This window comes from Apodemus sylvaticus, chromosome 13, assembly GCF_947179515.1.
Source record: "Apodemus sylvaticus chromosome 13, mApoSyl1.1, whole genome shotgun sequence".
Classification (NCBI taxonomy): Eukaryota; Metazoa; Chordata; class Mammalia; order Rodentia; family Muridae; genus Apodemus; species Apodemus sylvaticus.
Window position 1 is genome coordinate 2592165 of NC_067484.1, and position 13896 is coordinate 2606060.

Here is a 13896-nt window from a genome sequence, read left to right on the forward strand (position 1 = left end):
AATCCGTTTGTTCCTCTATTGGAGTCAGTCAGCCTCTACTTCTCCATAAAGATTTGAACACAAGTTTTGACTAAGTAGACGGGAAATCTGTGACACTGTGATGGGGGTCATCAGTGTCAGGGGTGAAACACTGTGATTAGGGATAAAGATTGTGGAGATAGCCGGGACATGGATAAAGTCTGCAGGACATAGGCCAAGATATTGCCAGAACCCTTCTGTGCTAGTTCTTTCTAGGTGTGCTCTCCTAGCTTGATGGTGCAAACTCTAGTTCTCTGACAGAGTGAGGAAGGGTTGTTGCCGACATGCGGTCTGATCCCACCCTACCTGAGTGTAATATGCTTCAGTAAACAATGCTATGAGGAGACACCAACATGCTGTTTCCCCAGGGTAGACCTTCAACATAAGCATAGATTGACTCTACATATGTGGATTCTCTGTGTCAGTATCAATCTTACTAGAGTCCTCCAGCACCATGAGTCAGAAAATTTTTCTTGTTCTTTCTCTAGATGCCTGAAGAGTCCCTTGGAGTCCTTGTCTATGACTGTCTGCCAACTCTCCAAGTCAGACTTGAAACACACGTCAGTGTGTCAGAGGCTCTATCAACTGAAACACCTGCACTTCGATGATGCTTCCCAAGTCCTGTTCCAAGAGTCTCTGAATTCTCCTAGAGAATGAATCTGAAACTCTGAAAACCCTGCAGTTAGAGAACTGCAGGATGAATGACTCTCAGCTCAAAATCCTTTTGCCTGCTCTGGGCCAGTGCTCACAGCTCACCTCTGTCAATTTCTATGAGAATGACTTCTCCACTGCTGTAATAAAGGACCTTCTGCAATGCATGGCCAATCAAAGCAAGCTGGTTGTTGAGCAGTACCCTGCCCCACTAGAGTGCTATGATCACGAGGGTTATCTTATAGTGGACAGATTTTCCCAACTGTGTCAAAATCTCATGGACATTCTCAGGGCCAGAAGGCAGCCCAAGACAATCACATTTGCTTCAGAAACCTGCCGTTATTGTTGGAGTCGCTGCATCTATGATATGAAGACCAGACTTTGCCGTTGCTGGCGGTAAAGAAGAGGTTGATTCTAGATGCTAGGACATGATATCTGAGGAAGTACGTTCATCATGGGGTTCCGGAACTTTGTGGTTTCAAATCCATTGGAATCAAAATGGTGTTCTGTGTATGGAGACCACAAGGGTCACTTGAAATGAAGAATAAGATAATAACATCAGGTGTCTTGTAGAATCAGAAAGACGGTACTGCGTTTCTAAATGTGCCCCCATCGGGACAGAATCGCCAGTGACTTCCCCATGTTGTAAATATATGGCCAATTTATGAATGTTCTCCTCTCATGTGCTACTGAGTCACTGACCTCAGTTTTAGGTTTATGTTCATATTATCCTATGACATCATGATATATGATCAAAGAAATTATCATGTAAGACATATTGGTAGCATTAAAGTCAATTAAGACATTGTATTTTACTCTTTGCTTCCCACTCTTTGGCTCCTTGGTATGTACGCAGAATTGTCAAACTAATTGTGAGTGGCTCTTGAAAACCAACATCTGTCCAGAACCTTCCTTGTGATGTGATATGATGTGATTCTGGACTCAGTGTCATTCCTACACTAGACCCTGAAGTCACACACACTCTAGAAATGGGGTGTGGGGGAGTTGTTAAAAGTATCATTTTTCCCAGACATGGGCTATCATAAGACTTACTATGACCATAGTCTATCTTCTTGCTCTTCCATAATGTTGAATAGTTTTATCTGTGAAAGTGTGGTCCCACAATACAACTTATTCCACAAGTAGAATGCATACTCTATCCATCTCCTGAGGGCCGTCTGTCTTCCAGGTCACTTCACCCACAGAAAGGTAGAGACAGGATAAGCAGGTTTGTTATGCCTCAAACCCACTGGGGATTGATGTTCTCCATGTGCTAACAGTGTCCTATTATTGTTGTTGTTATTATCATTATTATATTATTTTATTTCTTGATTTATAATCTAGCCTTAGCTTGCACCCCAGCCCCCCAGTTATAGAAAAGAACTGCAGGGACAAAAATGGAGAAGGGGCTACTAGTGTTTTTTAAGACAATGGTGTGGCCGGGCAGTGGTGGTGCACGCCTTTAATCCCGGCACATGGCAGGCATAGGCAGGAGGATTTCTGAGTTTGGGGCCAGCCTGGTCTACAGAGTGAGTTCCAGGACATCCAGGGCAACAGAGAGAAACCCTGTCTCAAAAAATCAAAATCCCCCACCAAAAAAAAAAAAAAAAAAAAAAAAAAAAAGACAATGGCATGATTTTTGCAATGAAGTCCTCTATGGAGGGAATTCATTCTGCATCTTCTGGTTCATTGACTCTGGATACAGCTCCATGTCAAAACTGTTTCCTCAGCATTGTAGCTCTGACTCAGCACCTCAGGACTGTTTTGTTACACAAGCACATGCATAATGTGTTTTAGGTTGTGTTGTCCAGATGGTGCCAGCCTATAGAGCAAACTCATTTACTATTCATATACGATTGAGTACTGTGCTTTCTGTTGTGTATCCTACTTCAAAATTGGACACCTTAGAGGCAATAGAGATTGTCCAACAGATTAGAGCCCTTGCTATGCTTTTAGAGCACTAGGATTCGTTCCTGCTACCAACCTGTAGGCTCTTATCCTTCCAGCTCTGTGGAACTCAACATTTATTCAATCCTATTCCCACATCTGAACTCCTGTGTGTGTAGTGAATATAAGTTCATGCAGGCAAAACATACACATTACACATAGAGATACAGACCTGTGGGATGCAGCTCAGATACCATTCCCAGCCCAGCTACTACCACCCTAACATTCCCACATCAAGCACCTAACAATCTATAAAGTAAAAGGAAAACTCATCCTGATGTGCAGAATAGTTCTCCATCCTTCCTCACCTGAGCAACTTTTTCAGGTGGTGTCTTTGAAAGCAGACACTGTTTACCTGTGTTCTCCTGCGTTTCTTTAAGGGGGTTATTTACTTATTTATTTATTTTATTTATTTATTAATTTATTTCTGGCAAAGTCTCTCATACATGACTTTCCACGAACTCCACAAAGAAAGACAGACAGGGCATACAAGCATTCAAAGACATTATTCTATCTAGATGCTTTTTGTTTCAATCAATTGCATTGTGGCCCTGGTCATGATAGATTCATGCTAATCCTGTGGTGAAAATGCATTCGGTCTTCTGTGATCCTAACAGTCTTTAGGACCTCTTGCAAGGTTCAAAGTTCTAAAGTCTCCTCTGACAGTCAAGGCAATATCTTGAAAGCCATCCATCAAGAACATAGAGAGAAGTAGGCAGGACTCTCATGAGCAAGTGGAAGGATTTTCATGGAAGCAGGCTCCTGCCCCTTTAAATGATGGCTGCAATCCCTGCCAGGGGATTTTGTTTTTTAAAAAAAGGTTCTAGAGAAAAATCAGCCAGGACAACCAAGGACACACAGAGATAATACAAACAAATACAAAACAAAATAATTTACCCACCTACAGAACCCAGGTATGCAGATCTCATCTGAGCAACCAGAGTGTGTGGAGTTCCAGGCCCCTTCTAAGTCAAGCATCTCTGAACTGTCAAACCCCAGAGGCTGCTGTTGCAGAGGGATTGGCCATGTCTACATCCTATCTGACAACTGACCTAGGCTGTTTCACTCCTGTAGACGTGGAACTCACGTGTGTCCTAGAGTGGGACAGTATGATTAGCTGCCTCTGTTGCTGTTTACCTTGTGTCCTATTCCTTCACTGATCTGACCAGCTCACAGACAATTCCTCTAAAATATACTTCCTAAGGGATTTATTTCCTTGTTCTGAGAGTTGATACTTTTCTTCTCCTTCTCTCTGCCCCACCTTCACCTTCTCACCACCCCACACCCTTGTGAGTGCTTGGATCATCAAAGAACCTGACCACCTGAAATTTTATCAGTGAATCTGTCTACCCAACATGAAAAGAATCTCTTGGGGCTGGAGAGATGGCTCAGCAGTTAAGACCACTGACTTCTCTTCTGAAGGTCCTGAGTTCCAATCCCAGCAACCACAAGGTGGCTAAGAACCTTCTGTAATGAGATCTGATGCCCTCTTTTGGTGTGTCTGAAGACAGCTACAGTGTACTTATGTTTAATAATTAAATCTTATATATATATATATATATATATATATATATATATATATATATATATATATATATAAAGGAATTTCATTTCAGACAGTGTCTCACTATGCAGTCCTTGTTCTTTTAGAATTTACTCTGTAGACCAAACTGACCTTGAACTCAGAGACCTGTCTGCCTCTACTGTGCTAGGATTAAAGGTGTGCACAAGCATGCCTGGCTCTGGAAATCCTTATTCAATTACAAACCGTAGAGACCTTTTGCTCTTCCTCGGATACCCTCCATGAGCCCCATTTCATGGCTCTGGCAGTCAACCTTACACAGTAACATCTGAAATGATGGTGGCTTAAAGGAAGTGTTTTGTTCTTGCCTGGACCTGATATCCTGTCTTCTCTTTGTAGCCAGTTCCTAAGTTCTGAAGTCAAATTGTTCCTTTCTTGTAGATGTAACCTGCAGAACCCACAGATCCCCACAACCCAAACCCCTGCTACTTTTACCCACACTTCCACTCTGCCCTTTACTGGGAAATAAGATAAGAAATCCTAGTGGATGAGCCAATCTTTTGTTGCTACGAAGCATGTCAGTGTCCACATCCCTCCCCTAATGAAACTCTAAAACTTTAAAATTGAGAAATTTCATTGAAAATTATACAGATAAAATAGTAGGCCTAAAATCATTTCTAAATTAATTGCCAAATTAAGTACAAATATTTTGTAATAAAATAGAAGATTTACATGGAAAATATGACAAAATTGAAGAAGTATATAGAATTTTTTTTAAATTTAAGATAATCATGGAAAATTATACAGATAAAATTGCAGGCACATAAATATTTCTTAATCAATCAAGAGCCAAATTATAAATATTACTGACACAACTAGAGATTTACATGGAAAATAGTTCTGATCAAATAGAAGAAATATATAGACATCACATTAAAAATCACAATTTTCACAGAAAACTATACAAATAAAATGGTAGGCATAGAAACATTTCCAAATTAATTTGAAGAGGAATTATAAACATTTTTGATAAAATTGAATATTTACATGGCATATATTTTTGATAAAAGTGAAAAAATAAATATAAAAACATGTTAAAAGTGACAATTTTTATGCAAAATTATACAGATTATTTGGTAGACATAAAATATATGGCTAAATTAACTGAAAAATGAAGTAGGAATGTTTTGTGATAAAAAGAAGATTTACATGGAAAATTTGACACAATTGAAGAAATTAATAGAAAATCATATTTAAATCTAAGATTTTCATGAAAAATTATACACATAAAATTGTAGACATAAAACATTACTAAATTAACTGAAAGTGGAATTAGAAATATTTTGTGTCAAAACTAAAGATTTACATGGATATTATTCTGGAAAAATTTGAAGAAAATATAGGAAATAGTGTTAAGTTTTGCGATTTTCTTGAACAATAATACAGATCAATTGGATGATATAAACTATTCTAAGTTAATTGATAGCAAATTATAAACATTTTCTGATAAACTTGAAAATGTAAAGGGAAACATTTCTGATAAACTGAAGAAATATAGAGAACAATATTGAAATTTAAGATTATAATGGAAAATAATATAGATCAATTGGTTGACATCTGGACAATAATTGAGGAAGAAAGTATAAATATTTTCTGACAGATTTGAAGAAACGTGGAAAATAAAAGTGATGAAATACACAGGAAAACATGTTAAAAATTGAAGCTTATCATAGAAAATTATACAATTATATTTGTACTCATAAAATATTTCTAAATTAACTAAAAGTGTAATTATAAGTATTTCCTGACACAATTAGAGATTTACATGGAAAACATTTCTGACAAAATTAAAGAAATATATAGAAAGATACATTAAATTTCACAACTTTCAGAGAAAATTATGCAAATAAATGGTAGACATAAAAACATTGCTTATATAATTGAAAGGGGAAGTAAAGCGTTTTCTCATAAAGCTAAAGATACATAAATAATATTTTTAATAAATTGAAAAAACATAGAAATACATGTTAAAATGGATGTTTTTCATTGAAAATTTTTCAGATAAAATGGTAGGCATAAAAACTTTTCTAAATTAATTGGAAATGAAGTAGAAATATTTTGTGAAAAAATAGATTATTTATGTAGAAAGTATGCTTGGTAAACTAGAAAAAGGTATTAAATTTGACGATTTTCATGGAAAATAATATCAATAAATTGTTTGACATCAAAAACATTTCTAAATTAATTGAAAGTGGAATTATAAACATTTTCTGATAAAATTAAGATTAGTATGCAAAATAATATGGATATATTGGTTGAATTGAAAATATTTCCAAATTAATTGAAGGAGGAAATACACATTTTTTGATAAAATGGATGATTTAAGTGGAAAATATTTCAGATAAAATTGAAGAAATGCACAGAAAAACTGATGATTTTCATGGCACATTATTCAGATAAAATGGTATACATAAAATCATGGCTAAAATAATAGAAAAGTTACATCAAAAATATTTATGAAAACTGAAGAAAAATTGAAGAAATATCAGGAAAAATTAAAATTGAAGATTATCATGGAATATCATACAGATAAAATGGTAGGCATAAAAATATTTCTAAATTAATTGAAAGTAGATTTATAAGTATTTACTGACACTATTACAGAATTAGATGGAAATAAAATCAGAAAAAAATGAAATACATCGAAAAACAAATTAAAATACACTATTGTCTAGGGAAATTATACAGATAAAATGGTATACATAAAAAACGTTGCTAAATTAGTTGATAAATGAAGTAGAATCACTTTATTATACAATTGAAGATTTATCTAGAAAATACTTATGATAAGTTGAAAACATTTATAGGAAAACATGTTAAAATAGAAGAATATCATAGAAAATTATACAGATAAAATGAAAGGCATAAAAATATTTCTAAATTAATTGAAAGTGGAATTATAAATATTTACTGACACAGGTAGAGATTTACATGGAAAATATTTCAGATAAATTTGATGAAATATATCAAAAACACGTTAAAATTTCTGAATTCAAGGAAAAGTATACAGATAAAATGGTAAAAATAAAAATCATTGCTAAATTAATTCAAAAAAAGAAAAAAATTATACAGATTAAATTTTAGACAAAAAGCATTAGTAAATTGATTGAAAGTGAAATAATAAACATTTTATATCAAAATGCAACATTTCCATGGAGAGTGTGTCTGATAAAATGGAAGAAATATTTAGAGAATCCTGTTAAAATTGTCAATTTTCATGGAAAATTATACTGATAAAAATGTAGGCATAAATATTTTACTAAATTAATTGAAAAAGAAAGAAAAATCATTATATGAAAAAATTGAAGGTTAACAAGGAAAGTATTTTTAAGTGTTAAAAGTGACCATTTTCATGGATAATAATAGCGAAAAATTTGTTTATTTAAAACACATTTCTAAATAAATTGAAGGAGGAAGGACACACATTTTCTGATAAAATGAAAGGTACATGTAAAATAATTCTGATAAAATTGAAGAAATATCCTGAGAAAATGTTTTAAAATTGACAATTTGAAATTATTTCTACTTACCACTGCCGTGTAGTTTAGTTTTTTCTATATATTTCTTTAATTTAATCAGAAATATTTTCCATGGAACTATTCAATTTTACCAGAAAACTTCTACTTACCAATCAATTAATTTAGAAATCATTAATATGTCTTTAATTTCATGTGTATTATTTTCCAGGACCAGCAGTCTCAAGTAAACTGGAATGCCTAGATCTCTCAGACACTGGAACATCAACCAGGCAGTACACGCCAGCTGATATGAGTCCCACAACACATATACAGCAGAGGACTAACAGGTCTGACTCAGTCAGAGAAGGCACACCTATTCCTCAAGAGACTGGAGGCCCCAGGAAGTGGGGAGGTTTGGTAGGGTGAGGGATGTGGGTGGGGTGGCGCCACCTTGTGGAGAAGGGGAGAAGTTATTGGATGTGGAACAGTCAGAAGGTAGGCCGCGAGGGGAAATAAAATCTGGCCTATAAAACAAAGGATTAAAGTAAGAAAATTAAAACAGGAAAAAAGAGAAACATTATTTCAATTGGACTGAATCTTGGGATATGTGCAGAGAGTGAAGATGTGCTTCCATCGTGTTGTTTATTTTTCTCTATGAAATGCATTTTTGGAAAGCAATTATAGGTTAATGTTTTTATGTGCCTGGGCATTCAGTTCAACTGTGCAGAGAATGTACTGCCCATTCTGAACATCTGAGTTCTGTTCCTCTATCCATGTCAGGTTTTTCAGAGCTGTCTCTGTGTCTAACTCAAGGGTCAATGAATGCCTCTCACTTGCAGCTACACTTGTATGCACTTACAAGCACCTGTGTACCTATAGCACACACATACACATAAGTAAAATAATATAAACATTTTGTTGAAATTTTGTTAAATTTATTGTTCTAAATGGGTTGATTATGACTCATTTTATTAGAAATAATTTTATAATTCATTTCATAATAATTTTGAGCAAGTATTATGTGAAAATGTATGGATTTCAGCAGACACCTCCTAGGGTTATGTAATCTCACTTATTATATAATCATGGTGATGGGTTCACTTTATCATATTTAGTGTTAATGGATATAGCTGCTTAGCCATGGCTGGCCACAGGTGTCCTTTAAAGACATTGATTTCTTTGTAAATGATTACAAGCTAAATCTACCAATCTCCCTTTTTTATGTAGGGAGCAATTTTTGTAAACAAATAATCTTTTGAGTACTACTGGTTCTGTAGTTGACAACATAATTTTAATAATTTTGACTAACTGTGCAATAACATTTTACCTCATAACATTGCAGCAACTGTATGTGTATTAAAATATAAAATATAAGATTCTTCACATTCTATAAATCATGAGTCAAAAATTATCCACAAATTCATAGATATAAAATCATGTGAATTTTTAAAATGTGGGATCTAGCTCATGAATAACATCTTTAGTCATTTCGTTATCAGTTTATTTTTAATGTTACAAGTAATCATTTGTCCTCTTCATTAATCACACAGAGACATTGAATCTTGAATACCACCATCCAACTACTACAGTCCAGTTGACCTGTTGCCAATTTCTCTTCTCCACCATCTCCTGCACTTATATGGTGACTAGAAAATATTTAGGGACACAAAATTAAATATGAAAAAAATAAGTAAATGTTACTAAAATTCAAGGTTGGAATATAAATGTAATTTTAGAGGAGATCAGTTATTATAATAAAGTTGTGTAGACTTCCTTTAAACTCCAGTTTGAATATATATATATATATATATATATATATATATATATATATATATATATATATATTTCTTTTTGAAGTGACATCTTCCGTGAATTTTCAATGAATACAATGTGGATGTTACTGAAGAATGGGTCTTAAAGGGACATTGTTAATGATCATATTTGCATATTTGCATGAAGACTTACTTAGAGAAGTGATAATATTTGTTAATGTTGATGCATTTTAGATCCATTCTTCATCCCATTATGAGAACAGAGTTGATGAATGTTATGGATTTAATACAATCACAAACACTCAATTGTCTTTTTGGGAATATCACTGTCTTGGGAGCAGGTGGCTCCCATTCCATCCTCCCAGAATTTTCTGAGTTAAGGACCTCAGTCAGAACTGCACACCAAGGGCATGCTCTGAGAAAAAAAAAATAGCTACATGCCTATATCAGTAGTTTTAACAATCTCTTCCATACTTACATTATAATAGCATGTTCACATATCTACAATCTTCTTTGTTTCATTCTGTATATTTTAATTCTTCAGTCTTTATTATTTTAACTTATGTTGTTATCCCCCGTCCTTGTTTTACCCCTGACACTTCCTCTTCTCATACCACCTCTCCCATCTCCAAGAGGATATCCACACCTCACAACTCTCAGACCTTAACAATTCCTGGGTCCTAACAATTCTCAGGGGGTCAATGTGTCTTCTCCTTCTGAGGCCAAACCAGGCCATCCTATACCATATATGTGAGGGCCTCATGTCAGCTGGTTTATGCTGCATGGTTAGTGGTATAATGTGAGAGAGATCTTTGCTGTCTGGGGTGTTTGAGATTGTTGGTCTTCCTATGGGTCACCCTATTCGTCAGCCTATTCCAGCTATTCCATAATTCAACCACTGGGTTCCACAGCTTCTATCCATTGTTCAATATAATATTTTGTACTTGTGAGAAGAAAAAGAAATTTTCTGCCTCAGACTACTGGCCAATAAATTGAAGACTAGGTGAAAAAATAGGCAGTGCACTATCATATATGTGGTCCTACTGGAAATAAGAAAATGTGATCTGATTTCACCTTTGTAAATTATTTAGTTAATTTGTTTATTTGACTTGATAGATGGTTTCTACTTATAGACATGTCTGTTCTGGAACTCACTTCCTATATAAGGGCATAGATTCAACTGCCTTATCAAATTTTATTAGAAGTTATAAGGGGGGAAATATCCGCAAAAGCAATATGATGAATAAATTTGTAATAAGGATTTGAGAATTTTATTTCTTCCAGAGTAAACAAAGCAAGTAAAGGGGTAAAGATTTTATGGAGAATGTACACAAGATTGTCAGATATGATACTTCTAGTCATCAATAGAGAAGCCAGTGAGAGTGATTTCAAAAGTAGATACATGCACTATAATCCAATAATTGATAGGTTTGTGTCAACATTTGATAGAGTTCCTGAATTATTTATTCAAAAATATGATTTCTCCCTGACATTTTGGATAGAATTTCTGTCTGGTCTTATTAAAATGATGTAGATCTTGAGTACAAAGATGCATCCAAGCAGCCCTGCACTGGATGCTAAGATGGAGAAGATCTCCACAGCAACCATGACCTTGCCTTGGGTGCTATGGTAGACAGGGAGGAAGGTGACCCAGACACTGCAGAACACTAGCAGGCTGAAGGTCAAGTACTTGGCTTCATTGAATGTGTCAGGCAGATTCCTTGAAAAGAAAGCAACAGTGAAGCTTCCAAGTGCTAGGCAGGCCAAGTATCCAAGGACACAGTAGAATGCAGTAACTGAGCCCTTGTTGCACACAATGATGATGTGGCCATGCTCAGAGTGTTCATCCATATCAACAAAGGGAGGAGAAACTGCTAGTCTTATTGCACACAGAATACATTGGAATAGGGAACATATGGAAATAATGTAGTTGGATGTTCCAGATACAAGGAATTTTCTCAACCTTCTTCTGGGGTCTGTGACTTTGAAAGCCAGAACCACAGTGACTGTTTTGGCCAGAACTATGGAAACAGTCACCGTGAACACAATTCCAAATGTAATTTGCTCCAAGATACAGGTTGCTTTTTTAGCATGGCCAATGAAGGAAAAGGAGCACAGAAAACAGAACATGAGGGAAATGAGTAATATGGAGCTGAGGATTCTGTTATTGGCCCTCACAATAGGAATGTCATGGTGCTTGACAAAGACACAGAGTACCACAGCTGTGAATGCAGAGAAACAGAAGGCTATTAAGGCAAGAGCCATACACAAGGGGTCTTCATAGTTTGGAAACATTACACATTTGTAAACACTTTTGTTGTGTTCCGTGTTGGCATACTGTTATTTTGTCCTATCACAATGTTCCACTGTCCCATCACAGTGTCCCACTGTCCAATCACAGGGCCCCACTGTCTCATCACAATGTCCCACTCTCTGATCATAGTGCCCCACTATCCCATCATAATGCACCACTATCCCATCACAGTGCCCCACTGTCCCATCACAGTGCCCCACTATCCCATAAACATGCCCCACTGTCCCATCACAATGCCCCACTGTCCCATCACAGTGCCCCACTGTCCCATCACAATTTCCCACTGTCCGATCACAATGACACATTGTCACATCATAATGCCCCATTGTCCCATCACAATGTCTCACTTGTCCATCACAATTCCCCATTGTCCCATCACAATGCCCCACTCTCCCATCACAATGCCCCATTGTCCCATCACAGTGTCCTATTGTCCCATCACAATGCCCCATTGTACCACACAGGGCCCCACTGTCCCATCACAGTGGGGGTGGGGAGCTAGGAGTGGCCGTGGCTTCCGAATCCAGGCAGCCTATCAGGCACTCCTCCTCCTCCTCCTCCTCCTCCTCCTCCTCCTCCTCCTCCTCCTCCTCCTCCTCCTCCTCCTGCTCCTGCTCTGCTCCGCCCCGCCCTCCCTCTGCCTCCCGCAGAGTCCACTCCAGGCACCAGTGCCCCACAGGGCACTAAAGCCAGACTATTAATAACCCTCCGCCTGGCTGAGGGCTCAGGTCACACTCTGGAAATACCATCCTCAGAGCATGTTCGGTCTTGCCTCCCGCTGTAGGGACTCGCAGAAGAGAGACAAGCCTCTCATTGGATTGAGAAGCACACGGAATCCCACTTACAGTAGGGCCCAAATCTTACAGCCTCAGACTTCTGAGAATGATTTTGTTAAAAATGGCAGTTGAAGTTATGAAGAGAGGGACGTTGCCAGGCAGAATCTATTGGGATAGGTAGGACTTGGGGTAAGAAAACAGGTCGGGCACAACTCCCAGTACAGCCTGAGCCACTGGGGATTTACAGCCTGGAGGCAGAATGGGGGTCAACGGGTGGGAAATGACCGAGGGGGATCCAGGGACCAGAGGGAAATCCAGATAAACTGATCTAACTGGATTCCTGGACGGATAGACTGGGGTGATCAGACCTTGCTTTGAAAGCCATGGGAGGACAGGCAGCCGACAGGCATGGGAGGGGTTGATCATACATGGAATGATGGGGGTTGTGGCTAAACTGACTTGTTCTAGTTAGAACTGGGTGAAGAGAACGCACCCCTGGGCCTCCGAGGAGGAGTCTGCCTGAAGTTTGGTCAAGGGGAGCGTTTCTATGAGCGGCATGTCTGCCGTTTCTATGAGAGTTTCTATGAGAGTTTCCAAGGCATGCCTGAGCTGCCGGTTTTCCACCTATGGAATGGGGCAGGAGAGGAGCCTGCTCTGGACCTGTCATCAGGAATGCATGACGTTATAGACTTCGCAGGGGAGTCTGTGCTTTCAAGCTTTCATCTTTCAGTTTATCGGTTGCATGTTTGCTCTTAAGTGCTTCATAAACATTAGCCGGTGGAACCCTGCCCCTCTGCGCACGGATAGCCGTGAGCCCTACGACTGTCTCTTTCGGCAGGAGAGTTAACAAAAGTCATCAGACAACTTTTTCTTTGCATTGACTGCCTTTTGCATTCCGGAAAGCTTTTCACCACAGAGCTAGCTGCACCTCTAATCCTCTTCCTTCTGTAAAAGCATTTAACGTGATGGATTCACAAATAAAAACATCACACAGTGGGTTGAACTCGAACACCTGCCCGGTCCCAAATGCTGTCTAGCTCTGCGAACCCCTGTACACAGAACAGCCACGCCCTGGAGCCCCCACTTTGTGAGACCCGTACACAGAATAACAGCACCCTGGAGCCCCACCCCCTTTGTGAACCCCGTACAACAGAACAGCCATGTTGGAGCGTTCCTATGCGCTTTACACTTTAACTATCAATCACATCTTTATTTACAGATCCACCACACAGAACCAAACAGCAAAAATCTGTGATGGGATGGAAACTAGGAAAAAGATGTTTTCTAATGTCTTTATGACTTGTGTCCGTTGCCTACGCTCTGTCCTTCCTCATTACCTAATATGGCCCTCCCTTGATGTTCTTTCTAAATGGTACTA

At 37.6% G+C, this 13896-nt stretch overlaps 1 protein-coding gene across 1 annotated transcript in view; it reads left to right on the plus strand.

Annotated features, from left to right (window-relative positions):
* Positions 1-1484, plus strand: part of LOC127663591 (PRAME family member 7-like) — a 59452-nt gene extending 57968 nt beyond the window's left edge. Inside the window, 2 exon segments of the mRNA XM_052155277.1 lie at positions 507-620; positions 622-1484. Coding sequence (XP_052011237.1) covers positions 507-620; positions 622-1069 — 562 coding nt within the window. The 3' untranslated portion in view covers positions 1070-1484.
* Positions 1485-13896: the final 12412 nt, after the last annotated feature.